This window comes from Strix aluco, chromosome 3 (genome assembly GCF_031877795.1).
Source record: "Strix aluco isolate bStrAlu1 chromosome 3, bStrAlu1.hap1, whole genome shotgun sequence".
Classification (NCBI taxonomy): Eukaryota; Metazoa; Chordata; class Aves; order Strigiformes; family Strigidae; genus Strix; species Strix aluco.
The window spans coordinates 31,934,633-31,949,043 of NC_133933.1; the positions used below are offsets into that span (position 1 = coordinate 31,934,633).

General features: G+C 36.7%; 1 protein-coding gene across 2 annotated transcripts in view; it reads left to right on the top strand.

Annotated features, from left to right (window-relative positions):
* Nucleotides 1–14,411, top strand: part of MTA3 (metastasis associated 1 family member 3) — a 142,393-nt gene that overhangs the window by 80,183 nt on the left and 47,799 nt on the right. For both annotated transcript variants that reach the window (XM_074818021.1, XM_074818022.1), the window contains exons 11-14: nt 2,010–2,068; nt 4,583–4,707; nt 5,964–6,115; nt 6,625–6,847. In XM_074818021.1, the coding sequence (XP_074674122.1) occupies nt 2,010–2,068; nt 4,583–4,707; nt 5,964–6,115; nt 6,625–6,847 (559 nt within the window). The remainder of the gene's footprint in view (nt 1–2,009; nt 2,069–4,582; nt 4,708–5,963; nt 6,116–6,624; nt 6,848–14,411) is intronic.

The window sequence follows — 14,411 nt, forward strand, 5'->3', positions numbered from 1 at the left end:
CCTTTACATTTTGACAGTGCTTCAAGGCTACTTTCCTTATTTCTTTCCCTTTATTGTATTTTTTTCTTTTGCTCTGATGATCTTGCTAGGTATGCAGCGAGATTTACTTGTTCTTTTTGTAGAACGGGACCAGTTTGTCATGAACCTCTGAATGTGTGTTACCTGCTGACCTGCAGTCTCCCATGCTTTTTCAGTCTGAAAACAAATTCTGTATTGTTGGGTATCATATGAAAAGGAAAAAGATACAGTTGTGGAAAGCCTGTGGCCTGAAGCTGTTAAGTGGAAAGAGGTCACTGTTGAGAGCTCTTCTGCTGGGGCTGTGGAATGTTCTCAGATTAAAAAGTATCAGTTTACAAGATTTGGGGCATGCTGCTGCTGCTCTTCTTTCTCCTTGCCCTTGTAAAAACTGTCTTAAGCAGGCAGAGCATCGCATGTTTGCAGTTTTGCTGTGCGCCTGTTGAAGGTAGTGCAGTGTTGCCGAGCCCTGGTGTTGGGGAAAGACTGCAACTGCACCAGATGTATCAATGGAAGTCACTTCTCTCTCTAGCTCCAAACTCAACTAGGCATCTGTGAACAGCAGAGACCCGCGGGGGGGAAGCCTATCTTGGAAATAAATGGAAAAGAGCTCTCTTATTGCATGGGAATTAATTTGTGGTGGCATGGACTGCTTAGGACTCAATTTGTCATAGATTGCGCCTCAAAGATGCAGTTTTTATAGTTATGGTGATGGATGGCACAGAGGCAACTTTCTGAAGTGGAGAAGAGCAGCGGTTTACGTGAGGTGGCCTACTCAGGCTACTCGACCACTAAAGCTGATTCACCCTGTAATTCGCCTCATGGCTCAGGCAAGAGATTCTCAGAGCAGAGTCTTTTGATGATACTTTTCTAATGATGGGAAATATCTTCCTGGTTTGTGAGACTCACAAAGATTGGATATCAGAAAATAGAAGTATAGCTGAGAAGAGAATTGGCTGTTGTAGGAGAAATGCAGGACTGAATTTTAAACACCTGATAAAGAAAGGGGGAATCTTGAGAGGCAGGCAGGTAGTGTTGATTTATTATTGCTGGATATCAGTGCAGTTCACACCCCCTTTTTTTTTTTTTTTTTTTTTTTGACTCCTCAGCAATAAAATTGACCTTGTTTCAACTCCTTTTGTCCGTCCTTTTTTTTTTTTTTTCCCCTCAAGTGGACAGAAGTGATGTTTAGAGTACAGGAATAGCAGGGAAATAATCTTTTTTTTCCTTCATCTTTTACATACAGACAAATGTTTCAGATAACCAGTAGACATCTGAACTCTGTACTTCTTGTGCCATTGCTGAAAAAATTGTTGTCTTAGTTACTTGTAACTAAATCTTCTCAACATTTTGGAACTTAGTAATACTCCCTTGAGCACAACATGTTTTCAGTTTGCAAACGTGAAGAAAGTAATAATTTAGTAAATTCACAGGCTATCTTCATGGTAGTGTAGCTGTCCTGATGTGTTCCTGATCTACAGTTTTAATGGCACTTAATGGGAGTAGATGTTTAGTTGTTTCTAACAGTCAATGGACTTTACTGTTCTGCTTCCTTATATTGGTTATAAAATACTAGCCTCGGGCTTGACAGAGCACACAAGTAGTATTGAGTTACATGACTGATGAGGGAACTCATCATGTGCAATTTCATTCATTTATTTTCTACTTATTCTGCAGTGAGGGTTAGCCACAATGTCATACATGTTTATATAGATGTAATTTATGTAAATTGTAATTGTCATTTTTACAGTTTTGTTCTCATATGTGAGGCCTGTGAGTTTTACTGGGGAGGACAGTATACTATAATTTCAAACTAATAATAAAAATAGAGAACTCGTTTTTCATGGTTTTCATCTTGTAGATTTCTACACTTGTTTTGGAAGCTCTTGAGAAATAACAAAATAAAAATAATTTAAAGATGGATTGTGTGCAGTTTTATGAAATCTTGTACTTGAATATAATAAAATATTTTATTGTGTTAATTTTTCAACTAGAAACGTCTGAAAGCGGCTGAAGCAGAAAGTAAATTGAAACAAGTATACATCCCCACCTAGTGAGTATAACAATAAAGTCATTTTTTTTTTTAATAATGTACAGGTAAAATTGAAACAGTAACATGCAGTTGCATGCTGTAACATGCATGATATTTTCTTATTTGTCTTTTTAATAGTTACTATATACAAACAGAATATACAGAGATATAATCAGAAAGTGCCACAAACTCTTGTCATAAGTGAAACCTTCATACTTAATTGAGCCCTTTGTCTTTGACCTGTGCACTGCCTGTTTTGGAATGCTGAGAAGTTTTACAAAAGGCGGTCAAGTGCTACATGGACTGCTCACGTGCAAAAAGGGCCTTATCATTTAAAAAGAAGTTTTCCCAGAATAATCACTTCCGAACCCTTGTAGCACAACACTTCATATTTGTGTAAATGCAGTATTTCAAAACAGAAGCAGTTGTTAATGTGATCTTTTATCTTTGAACAGGTCTTATTAATGAAATCTGTTTTCTTCTCAGAGGGGTTTAACCTGGTTTTTTAGATTTAAACTCAATGCAGTATCTGCTTTTGTTAACATGTAGTTTACAGAAACAAGATATAATCTGTCTCTTTCATAGTCATAATTTCCTCAAGATTATGAGAAAATAAAGGATTACAGATGACATTCTTTTAAGCTTTCTGTGGTTATATTCAGTTTACATACATGTGAATTTCCCATTGTTATAAGTGTTTGTATAACAGAAGACTACCAAATGAAATACTTAGAAAATCCACTGTTGTCATTTTGATGACTTGTATAAATTGCATACAGTAGAGCTTCATTTCCATATTCCATACAGACTTTTCTCTTAAACAGATTTAATAATACAAGCAGCAGACTTTTAAATTCAGTCTTTTAATCTCATCTCTGAAGAAATGTTTTGAGTTTTGAAGCTCAAGTCTCTAATAAATTATGCCTTTTTAAAAGCACTGAAAAGTCTTAATATGAGCGTTCCCTAACCCTCTCAGGGAAGTGGCTGCTTTAGGAAGACTGAAAGATGCTCAGTCTTTACATAATGCTTTTTCAATTTTATTTCATTGGTCCATGTGGACAGCGCAGGACTTCTGCCAGTATGTTCACAGTAGGGGAACTAGTTGTACTGAATGACAAAACCTGTTTTGAAATGTAGGATTTTTACTTTTTTTATCTTTTTTAATGTCTTGTCTTTTACTTTCATGTCAAGACAAAATCCATAGTCAATGGTAAGAGGGTAGGACTTCTCAAGTCTTTGATAACTGTGCAATCTGGGCACTCGTGGGCAAATTGATTGCTTAATGCTCTGTTTCAAGACTGATTTAGTGTATCTGAAATCTGAGTAGAATTGATTCTCAGAGCTGAATACCTTTTCGAATTTGATCATAAGGTATTTCCTGTAAAAGCAAGGTTCTGTTAATAGTAACCAGAGTCCCTTTCAATTCATGCTTTCTCTGGAAGGTCTCTAAGCAACAGATCATAACGTGGGAGAAAATAATCTCTTGATACCTTCTCTTGTACCTTGAGCCCAAGGTACTTCTCTTGAATGTAATTGATAAAGCGTATCTGGAAATTGTAAAATAGTCTCTCACTGGATATAGTGAAAAAGGAGAAGGCAGGAGACAAACTTTCTGGCATTTGGAGTAGAGACTTGATACAGCAAAGGTTTCTTCGATTAGTCATTTTAACTAATCTTGGATATGTTTTATGCTACTTAAAGTAATGAATAATCATCTTATGAATCAATGTATCCAGCCTTGCATTGTATTGTGAGTATAGCTCATGAAATGGTTAATTAACACCTACAGAGTTGAGGCTTTGGAAATGCTGTACTTAACCTAGCCAGGAGTATATTAATTCCCTCTGAATTAGCTGACCTTAAAGTCAGTGAAGTATTAGTAGGTAAAATAATCATCATCATAATATAACAAAAAAAAAAAAATCCAAGAACAGTTCTTCAGCCTTCTCAGAGTGTGAAAGATGTTTAGGACACAACCCAGGCAGAACAGCCTGATATTACATGGGTGAGCTTTGCAGGGTTATATGGCATTTGCATTTACTGTAGTTGGTGGGGAGGTATGTACTTCTGCTTGTAATATGAGGCAGCAAACCCTCTTCTAGGGTGGACAACCTTTGTAGTATTATAGTCAGTGTTACTGTTCTTACTTGCTATACTTCACCCGAAGCCCAGCCTCACGCTGTAAAGCTTCATCTGTTGACTGGAATCCCCTTCTTAAATTCTGTCCTGTGCCAGGCTTATGTTAATGCTTCACCTTGAGACTTGGTCTCTTACTAGCTTGCCAGGTAGCTTAGACCATGTGAGAGCATTTTACAAAGATCTGTAAATTTGAGTATCAAAGCAGCTCTTTACAGAACAAGTCTCTTACAGTGCTGAAAATACTAGAGTATAAAAATTAGTCTTGTTTAGAGCAGTTTTTACAGGTGTTGTCACCACACATCAGAATTCCAGAATTAGATTGTTTGTTTTCATGTAGCCTAACTTGTTAGTAAAATCTTTTCTTTAATTTTATATATATTTTTTTTTTTTTTTAAGCAATAAACCAAATCCCAATCAAATATCCAGCAACAATGGGAAACCTGCTGCAGTCAATGGAGCAATGGGAGCCTCTTATCAGGCACAGGCCTCACTAATAGGTCGGGCTTGTGAAAGTTGCTATAGTAAGTAATTTTTAAAAAAAAATAATAATGATATTAAATTTTAATATGCACTTTAAAAAACCAAATATATCTACTTTTGTTTGCATGTTATAAATAGAGGATAATTTTCAATGAATTGTGTGGCAGAAACAAGTTAGAGCTGGCTTCAATATGTTGATCAAATGTCAATATTCAAATCCACTTTATGATTTTTTTTACAAGTCAGAAAGTACAGAAAGATAAAGTGGTATAATATGATGGCACTGATACATTATTCCTTCAGAATACTAGATTCAAATTTATTTTTGTTTCTCCTGTAAGGTTGCAGGGCTTTTTGAGTTGTTTGGGGTGTGTGTCGTTTCCCACCCCCTTCTGTTATTGTTGGGGGTGGGGAAGGTGATGTTGTTTTTTTCTAGTATTTTGTGGGTTTCTGGTGGTCCCTGGTGGACTTGAAATAGCAGGTTTCGACATGGATTATATGAGAGAAGATGTAGCACAATCCAGAACTGGAAAGAATTGAAAAGGCCTACCATATGAGAGTTATTTACTTATCATTGCTATGGCTCCCTGTGTCTTAAACACCAATTAAAATCATATTCTGTATATAGAAAGTTCCAGTTATATACTTTGTTGTTTTTCAAATCACATTTTTTAAATAAGTTTTCTTGTGAAAGATTACAAAAAGGTTAAATTAGTGTTTCCTTCTGAGTCTCCACATGCACAAGATAAAGGTACACATGAATCTCCAAGGTCAGTAGAAGTGCTTGTCCTTTTCTTATATGGATTTTGACTTACAAGTACTCACTTTGCATGACTTGGGCAAAAACCCCACATCTCTAGTAATTCTAATAAGTAGCAAGCAACTTAATAAGCCTGTCTTCCAGGGTAAGATTAGAAATAGTGGAGGGTTTATAGGGTTTTGGTTTTGGGGTTTTTTGTGTGGTTTTTTTTTTTTTTCTTTTCTGTTTGGGTTTTTTTTTGGTTGTTTGTTTGTTTTGGGGGATTTTTTGTAGTCCCCTGGAAGAAAATCTCTTCTTGGCAATACAAAGTCCCTCGTTTGAAATTAAGTAGGAAAGTATTTCAAAATTTCTCTTTGGAGTTGACTTTTGGGGTGCTTTTTTAAAAAATAAACTAAAAATCCAAGTTCTTTTCTCCATCTGAAATGTATTAAATATTTATCCATATAATGCTCTTAGGGAATGCCATCTATTACAGCATTTGGATTTTATATTCAATGAGGCATGCACCACTTCAGCTGTGCTGTTTTTTTCTCTTAGCTCCACAGTCTCACCAGTGGTATTCTTGGGGTCCTCCTAATATGCAATGTAGATTGTGTGCATCTTGCTGGATTTACTGGAAGAAATATGGTGGCCTGAAAATGCCCACACAGACAGATGAAGACAAACTGTCTTCCAGCCAACCTACAGAGGTAGGATTGCATAGGTAGAATTCCTAAAATAAAATGTGGTGCTTTCACAAGGCTGCTGTGATTTGAATATTTAATGGCATGGGTTTTTATCTGTGTGTTCAACTTCAGTTTTACAAAAGTTAATTTATTAATCCTTTTCTTGTCTTAAGTAGAACTGAACAGTGTGCAGGTCCTGCTGTATCTTTATATGACCAAGTCTTAGATAAACAGACATCCACTTCATGCATTTTTGGTGGACAAATGTCATCTTGTCAATCAAATGGTGTGTTACCTATAAAATGTTAATATGACTATACTATATCTCATGTAGAATGGCATTATATATCCACTCACAATAGAGCTTTCTACTGCGTTTACGCAGCTTCTTGCATAAGCCCCAGGTTTTTTGTATAGTGCTTATACATATTATTTGATTAACCTTGTGAATTTATCCAAACTGTGAATTTTTTTTAATGCTGTAATTCAGGTGTACATGTTATGATTTTTTTTTGTTTGTTTTATTTTTATAGGAATCCCACGTTAGAACTCATATGTCCCGGCAGGCCACACAGGGAACTCCAGTTCGTAACACTGGAAGTCCAAAGTCGGCAGTGAAAACACGTCAAGCTTTCTTTCTTCACACAACGTGTTGGACAAAACTGGCCCGTCAGGTCTGCAAAAATACCCTCCGGCTGCGGCAGGCAGCAAGACGTCCCTTTGTCCCTATTAACTGTGCTGCCATTAAGGCAGAATGTAAGATGTTTTTTTAATTCTTAGTTCTGTGTGCTGTGCTTCCCACCCATTTTTGTCTTTTAATTTTATTTTCTTTTTCAATAAACATTTCTTGTCTATATGCTTTTGCTTTTCATTTTTTCATTTGTCCAGCATATCACCAAAACATTGGATAAATTCTGGCTGCCTTGAACAGATTTCAGGCTGGGGAAACATTTCATATGAATTAAAAAGGGGATAACTGTTACCTCATTCACTTACAAAAAATTGTCATTAAAAAAAATCAGGGGCAGGGAGAGGAAATCAATGCTGTGACATAAAAAACGTGCTTCCTACTAGGCAGTGTGAAAGAAGTTTGCTTCTATATTGTTTATTCATTAGCTGAGCAGAAGGTATAGATCTGTACATGTTTTACTTTTTCTCAGTGGGGTTGGTTAAGGAATAGAGCTGAGGATGCATAAGAATTTAAATCTGGCATGTAATACAGCCCTTTGTTACTGCGGTGATCAGATGGTGGTGATAGCCGTGTTTTATTATTTCATCATAATTGCATCTTTCTTTTTGTCTGTTCCAGTTTTAAATTTTAGTTTAAATAAAATTTTATATTATGCTTGTTCTTCATATAGGCAAAATATAAAGAACGGATAAATTCACTAGTAGACAAAATGTTGTGAGTTGTAGATAGCAACAGTAAGTCTCTTTACGTGCATATGTGTGTAAGTTCTGTTGCAAAGTCACTGAATATTTCAGCAGGTTTTATCTGTGCTGAGCGTGTTGTTTTACTGCTCCCACTGTTTGGTTACGTTTCCCAGTATTCCATAGGTGCAGTTCGTGGAGCAGATGCTTGGTATTCGAAGATGAGCCGTGCTGGCTCATTGTACTGTCAGTTGTATTAGAATCGAAGAGACCTTTTTTAGAGTAGTAGATGTTGGTTTTATAACCATGTTTACTAGTTTAAACACTAAGTGTTTTCCCACCATATTGAACTGGGATGCTGATGATGTCAGTGTTGATTATAAGAAATTTTCTCCGTGGAGGCTTAAAATCTGATTTTGAGTAATTATTTTCACCCTATGTACTTTTACACCAGCCATTCTTCACATGCAAACTCTTCACCTGCTTCTGCAGTCATCCAGAATTGGTGAATATTTCTGTTCATTGTCATCTTATTTATTTAGTTGTCCTGTTGGCCATTTTCTTCCTTCTTTCAAAGTTATGCAAGTCAGGAGCAGCTTTCAGATTTAAGGAAACCATATGTCCACTGTGTGAATAAAGTGGGTTGTACTTTATGGAAGAATTCTGTCTAAGACTGGACTAGGATTATATTTTTAATTATTAATACAAAATGAGGTATTTTCTGACAGGAAATCACTGCCTTTTAATTCATGTATTTGGCACTGATTTCTGCTGAATCATGGAGGGAAATTAGTTTAAGAAGTCACTTGAGCCTTGAATCTTTTTATCCATACCCCTCTTTCTTCTCACTTAGTGCAGTAACTCAGTTCAAAAGAAGATGAAGCTTTTGTTTGAGGAAGAGAAAAAATAGAAGAAAAAAAGTTTCATCCAACTGTTAATCATCATACTAGAACAAGTGTTATATACACACTTCAACTTTAAAACAAAGGAGTGAAAGGCTGAGCTTTTCAGCAGGAAATAGTCATTCTTGTATCAGACTGGCAGTGCTGTGAGTGCTTCGTCTTTGTTCCTTTGAATGAAAAAGTGCCACATCAGATTAGCATCAAGAGCTGAAAGATTTTTTTTTTCCCCCTGTAGTCTCTGTCTTTCATTATTCTTTTTGCTTAAAGCAAAATTTGGACCTTGCAATTTTGTCTTTTTGAATGCTGATGCTTCCTGATTAGACCTAGTGTAGATTGGAAAAAAAAATGCACAGTTGTCAATGCTTTTTGAACACGACATTCAAATTATTTTACAATGGTGGAAACCAGATTGTACCCTATTTAATTAATTTAACTCAAGTTTCTCTCTGTGCACACATACACATATATGCACACACACACACATGCACATACTCTGTTTCTGGCAATATCTCTCTGTGGAATCATACAATGATTTTAGCTGCATTGTCATTGTCATATTCTTACTCTAGTAAAGTCTAGTAAGTAAGTAAATAAAAAATTATTTTCTAGTTTCATTCCTGTACTTTATCTGGTGACCTGTGTTCAGTGAACTCTGTAGATTCTAATGTTATAACTAAATAGGCTCTTTCCTCCTGAGAATGCCTTGAATCCTTTTCTAAGGGTAGCCTGATGCAAGTAATTTTTAATTTTTTTTAATTTTTAAATGACACATTTAATTAAGAGTAATGATTTCATATGTTGAATACCGGTGAGTAATAACAAGATTGAATAAATGTCTGTGTTGGTGTTACAAAAGTTACAGTCGTGCTTAGATGATAACCTGGCCAGAGTAGCAGGTCACCCATGACGTGATATGGCATGAGATGGTTAGGATGTGCAAGAACTGATTTGGAGTCTGTTTTCCATGTAGGTGTGCTGAAACTTGAATCTAATGACTGCTTAGATGCTTGGTCAGACTCACTTGGCTCTGTGTGTGTGACAAACCAGTGCCTGAAAATTTAACTGCATTTCACAACTCTATTGCAGCAGGCACCATACCAACACTCAGAATCCATAAAACCTAAAGACAGAAGGATGGTAGAGCACTTACCCCAGCAGCATGCCAGGTTTTATGTCTTCTCAGTCTTATGCAATTTGTTGAACTGTCACGTTGTAAATGAAACTAATTCCCAGTTCTGAGAAAGGAAGTCTGAACAAGCCAGTCGGAGCTTGCTCGTAAAATAAATTGATTTTTGCATGCCACCTGAACTCATCTGCAGATACTTCTTTTGTCTTGGAAGGGACATGGAGGCCTTTGAGAATGCTAACCTCAGGCCCAACCATCTTTTAGGTGAAACCACATTTCAGACAGAGCATTTTTTATTGTTGTAATTCCACCCACATCATCTGCCTCGGCCCATTACATCCACTGGCAGAAAACAAGGTCCTATTCTATGTTCTTTATTCCTTCAGTTAGTGCAGAGAATTAGATTCTTCTCATTAATGAACCATATAGCATGACCCCTGCTCAGATGCCAGCAGGAGGTAGTGGAGATGATGCATTTCCATCCCAGTTCAATCTAGGGATGGTCACCAGGAGGTTGAGAAGGCATGGCATCTCCTGCTAGGAGCACTACCCATCATGGAAATCTCAAACTTTGTTCGGCCTGAAGATAATAGACTCGCTGTAGTTGTTGGCAATAAACTTGTCTGATGGATTTTCACTAATAATTAGAATTGGCAAACTGTTTCCGTAAGAGGAAATTCCCATGCTCTAAATTAGGCAAAATACCTTCTTTTTAGTTTTAATATATTGCACGGTTTTTAGTAAGTTAAGCAAAACTATCCTGTCTATGGAAGGTCTCTTAATCAGAGGAAACCAAAGTGGGCATTCTTCTACAGTCACTGACAACATTGGATCTGTTGCCAGCTTGCAAGCATGTTGATATATGCATGGCAGCAAGCCATGCATCTGTGAACCTTATTCCTTCAGCACAGGAAGATTTTTGAGGGATTTTGGGTTTTTTTTTCCCCTGCTTGAATATAGTTTTATCAATATATGTATTAATTATAATAATTTGAATTTGGGTAACTATACTCTGTCTATGTATAGACATGATTGTCAAAATGTTTGCAGTGGATGGTAATATATTATCTGTATAATATATATATAGTTCTCTGGAAGTGGGTATACTGTTCATGATCAGAACTTAACATACCTTTAAATCTGCAGACATATTGACAAGTTTGGTACACAGTACTTGCTTGTTCCAATCTGGTTTGATAAAGATAAGTGAAAATTAAGTAGAATACGCAAAATGTAACTGATTTGTCTTTGTAAGCATATAGCCTATGTTTTACTGATATAAAACTACCCATTCATCTGAAGTGAGTAACATTTATGGGTACTGGTTCACAAACAGTGTTTTACATCCTTGATTTGGATAGCTACAGAAGATATTTTGGCTGCATCTAGGGTGAAAATATTTTCTCTACTGTTATCTTTAAATATAGTTTGTGCCAGATTTTAGTAGCCAGTAATATAATTAAAAGAGCACACTATTTTTTTCCCAAAGTTTCTAAGAAGAATACAATTTAGGGAATACGTAGAGCACAATACATTCATTAGATAATCTGAATTTTGATAGAGATATGATGGAACTTCAAAGAGAAATAACTCCCTGAGAGTCTTTCTAAGCTTGAGAGACCTACAAATCTAGTTTAAGAAAAGGAAATAATTAAAAAACCTTTCAAATCTAAAAGAACAAGCCTTAGTTGCTATCAGCTTCTCCATAACATTCCTGATTTCACTGACCTCTGTAAGACCCACAACAGTCATCACTTTTCTAGGTTAGAACTTGGTCTGTTTAAAACCTCATAAAGAATCCATTTCATGCTGTGGTTCGTAATGTTGTTCCCTGGAGTTTTTCTAATTGTACTGTATCCTCTTTAGGATTATTGTGCCCCAAATTGCATGCACTTCAAGATACAGATTTCCCATCATTTTAGAGAGAGTCAAATGTTTTCTATTTTCCTGTCATCATAATTTCTAATATTCTGATTTTAATTTCCTTATAAGTGACCACTCTTTAGTATTGTCTAGATATTTTTAGAAAGCTGTTGACACTGACTGACTCCATGAATTCTCTTCTGCGTGGTGGTGTGTAGAACCCATTGTTATATCTGTAAATTACAGTCATTTTACCCCTTGAGAATTAATTTACATTTATTACTTGATGTTGCTGATATCCTTTGCAATCAGTTTTAGCTTTGATTATGCTCCATAATTTCATATCAGGAAACTTTAACTCTCTGATCGCCTCTTTTCCTGATCTTTTGTATGTTGAACAGCACAGGTCCTTTGGGGATTGCATAGACAATTAATTTTAATCAGGTGCTAATCCCTGAAAAAAACTTATCTTCTGCCCTGTAACAGCTGGACAGCAATGGTCTTTGGTGACACAGTTTGTTAAAAGCTAACTGAAATGCCAAGTTGGATGCCAGATCAGCTGCATGTGTACATGTCACGATTCCTTCAGAGGATCCTGGCAGACCTGTGACACTTGCAATCACGGGTTTACAGGACACGTAGGTAGGAAGGGACCTCTGTAGGTCTCTAATTCTACCCCCCACATAAAGTTCATGTGCTTGCTCATGGGCCTTTTGTCCAGATTGTATCTCCAAGGGTGGAAACTCCACGGCTTCTCTGGGCACCTGTTCCAGTGTTTGTTCAACTTCACAGTAAATAATCTTTTCCTTACATCTAAGAAGAATTTCCCATCTCCAAGCTTGTGTCCATTGCCACAGACAGCAATAGTGTGTTGTCCTATCCCTGTGTACCTCTGAGAAGGCTCTGGCTCAGTCTGCTCTGCTGCTAGGTAGTTAGAGGTAGCAATTGGGTCTCCCCTTGGCCTTCTCATGTCAAGACTGACCAGACGCAGCTCCCTCAGACTCTCCCATGAATGTCCTGTACTCCAGCCCCCAACCAGCTTGGTGGCTCCCCAATAGCTGGACTTGCTCCAGTATGTCTGTATCTCTTCTGTAGCAGGGATCCCAGAAGTCAACACAGGGTCTGGATGTGTTTTCCAGGGGTGGAAGGGAAGGGTTATCTCCCTCACCTGCTGGCTGCACTGGTGCTCATGAGGCCCAGTATGCAGTTGTCCTTGTTTCAGGGACACGCTGCTGAATAATGTGAATGCATTAAACATGCTTTCCCTCTACAAGGTCATTGCTGGCTCCCTTGATGTTTCCATATTTAACTGTATGCTTCTGTTAATAGTTCAACCCTTTTGCCAGTCTGCAGACCTACTTACTGAAGAATGTTATCACGTTTGCCATGTTTTTGTTCTCTTGAACCAAGACCAGTTTAAGCATTAGTTAAACACCAGTAGTGTACGTGCTCAGCAGTTTCTGTTTGGATGAATTCCACCTGGTTCTGGTAACTTGTTTTTATTCATTAACCGGTTTGTTTTGAAATATTTCCTATGGACACTTCGATGTGACACAGTTCTTACAGTTTCCTTGTAAAAGGATTTTGGAAGTGAGCTGCTTTAAGTTCTTCTGCAGTGAACACTGATGCAAAGAATGCATTTAGCTTTTCTGCCATGCCTTTATCTTTCTTGTATATTTTCCTCACACCTTGATCATCTCCTATTGCTGCAGGCACTAGCACACTTCCTGCTTTTGTTATGTTTGAAAAAATACTCTATCAAATATAATACTCCTGGGTTGTTTTTTAATGTATTATTTTTTCTCATAGCTTCCACTATTTCACTGATCTTACTAAGATTGTTACTGTTCATGTGGAAGCCCATATTTGATTTTAGGACTTCTAAATTTTATTTTTGACAACTTCCTACCTAAATTTTATTCTATAGTTTTACACTTGAAAGTGATGCACAATCTAAATTCTGTGTTTTTCTGTATGTAGTTCGTAAAGGTCATAAACTTTATTATACCTTTAATGGGAGTACCATATTGTGGATTAAAGTTTGCTGTTGTTAAACATATTTAACTGGCTTAACAGATAGGTGTGCTTTGGAATACCTGCTCAGTACCTTTGGTGAACATGCTTTGCCTCAAGCATGGATATTGTGCTCTCTTTGCAGTCTGTATTCTCAGTCAGCATATTAATATCACACCATGATTCAATGTCTTTTTTTACAGTGAAGACATGTAGATGGAAAATTTTCTTGCTAATTATTTCTTAGGCCATGCTTTGCAGTTCCCAGAGTAACTATAAAATACTTACTGTGTAGTCTGTGCTTATTTTACTAAGGGAGACAGTGGAGACACATTGTTCTACTCTGTCACTTAAAATATTTCAAGTGCTGTGGAATATTAAAAATATTCCAGGCACCGGATTCATTGCATTTTTTTTTTTTTCCACTGAGAACAGTATATTTTGTTATTAAGATAAAATAACAAAGTACTTCTTGTACTCAACATTAGGGCTCTGGAACCTTTGGGCTGCCCAGATACCAGCTAGCATTTCCAGAATTTCAAGTAGATTCCTTAATATATTGAAATAAGTTGTGCGTTGTCTGTTACGTTCAAAACATCTGTGAACGTACTGAAATACTTATTTCAGTCATTGCTGTGGTTTCGTGACTTACATGTTTTTTGCACGGAGCTAGAATGAGTATATGAAGAGATTGTTAATTGTTCTATATAGTGTCTTACCTTCTTTGTGTGACTATGTACTCCATCGTGTGTGCTGGAATGAAGCAAACAGGAACATTTTGGTAAAGCACAAGGTGGAGACAAAATGGAATTACAATTATTGTAATCTATTTATAATGTCTAGCTCCTGTAAATCTTGTTAGAAAATGCAGATCTGCAGATGTGAAACCTATAGAAAGAAAAGTGTACAGGTAGGTATGTGTATGTGGGAAGTAATTGCATGTGAGAACTCTAGATCTACACAATCAACATATGAATGCAGTTTTGTACAAAACAGAATACCTGTGTTCTAGGGATACTGGAAGCCCTATATGGGGATTACTTAA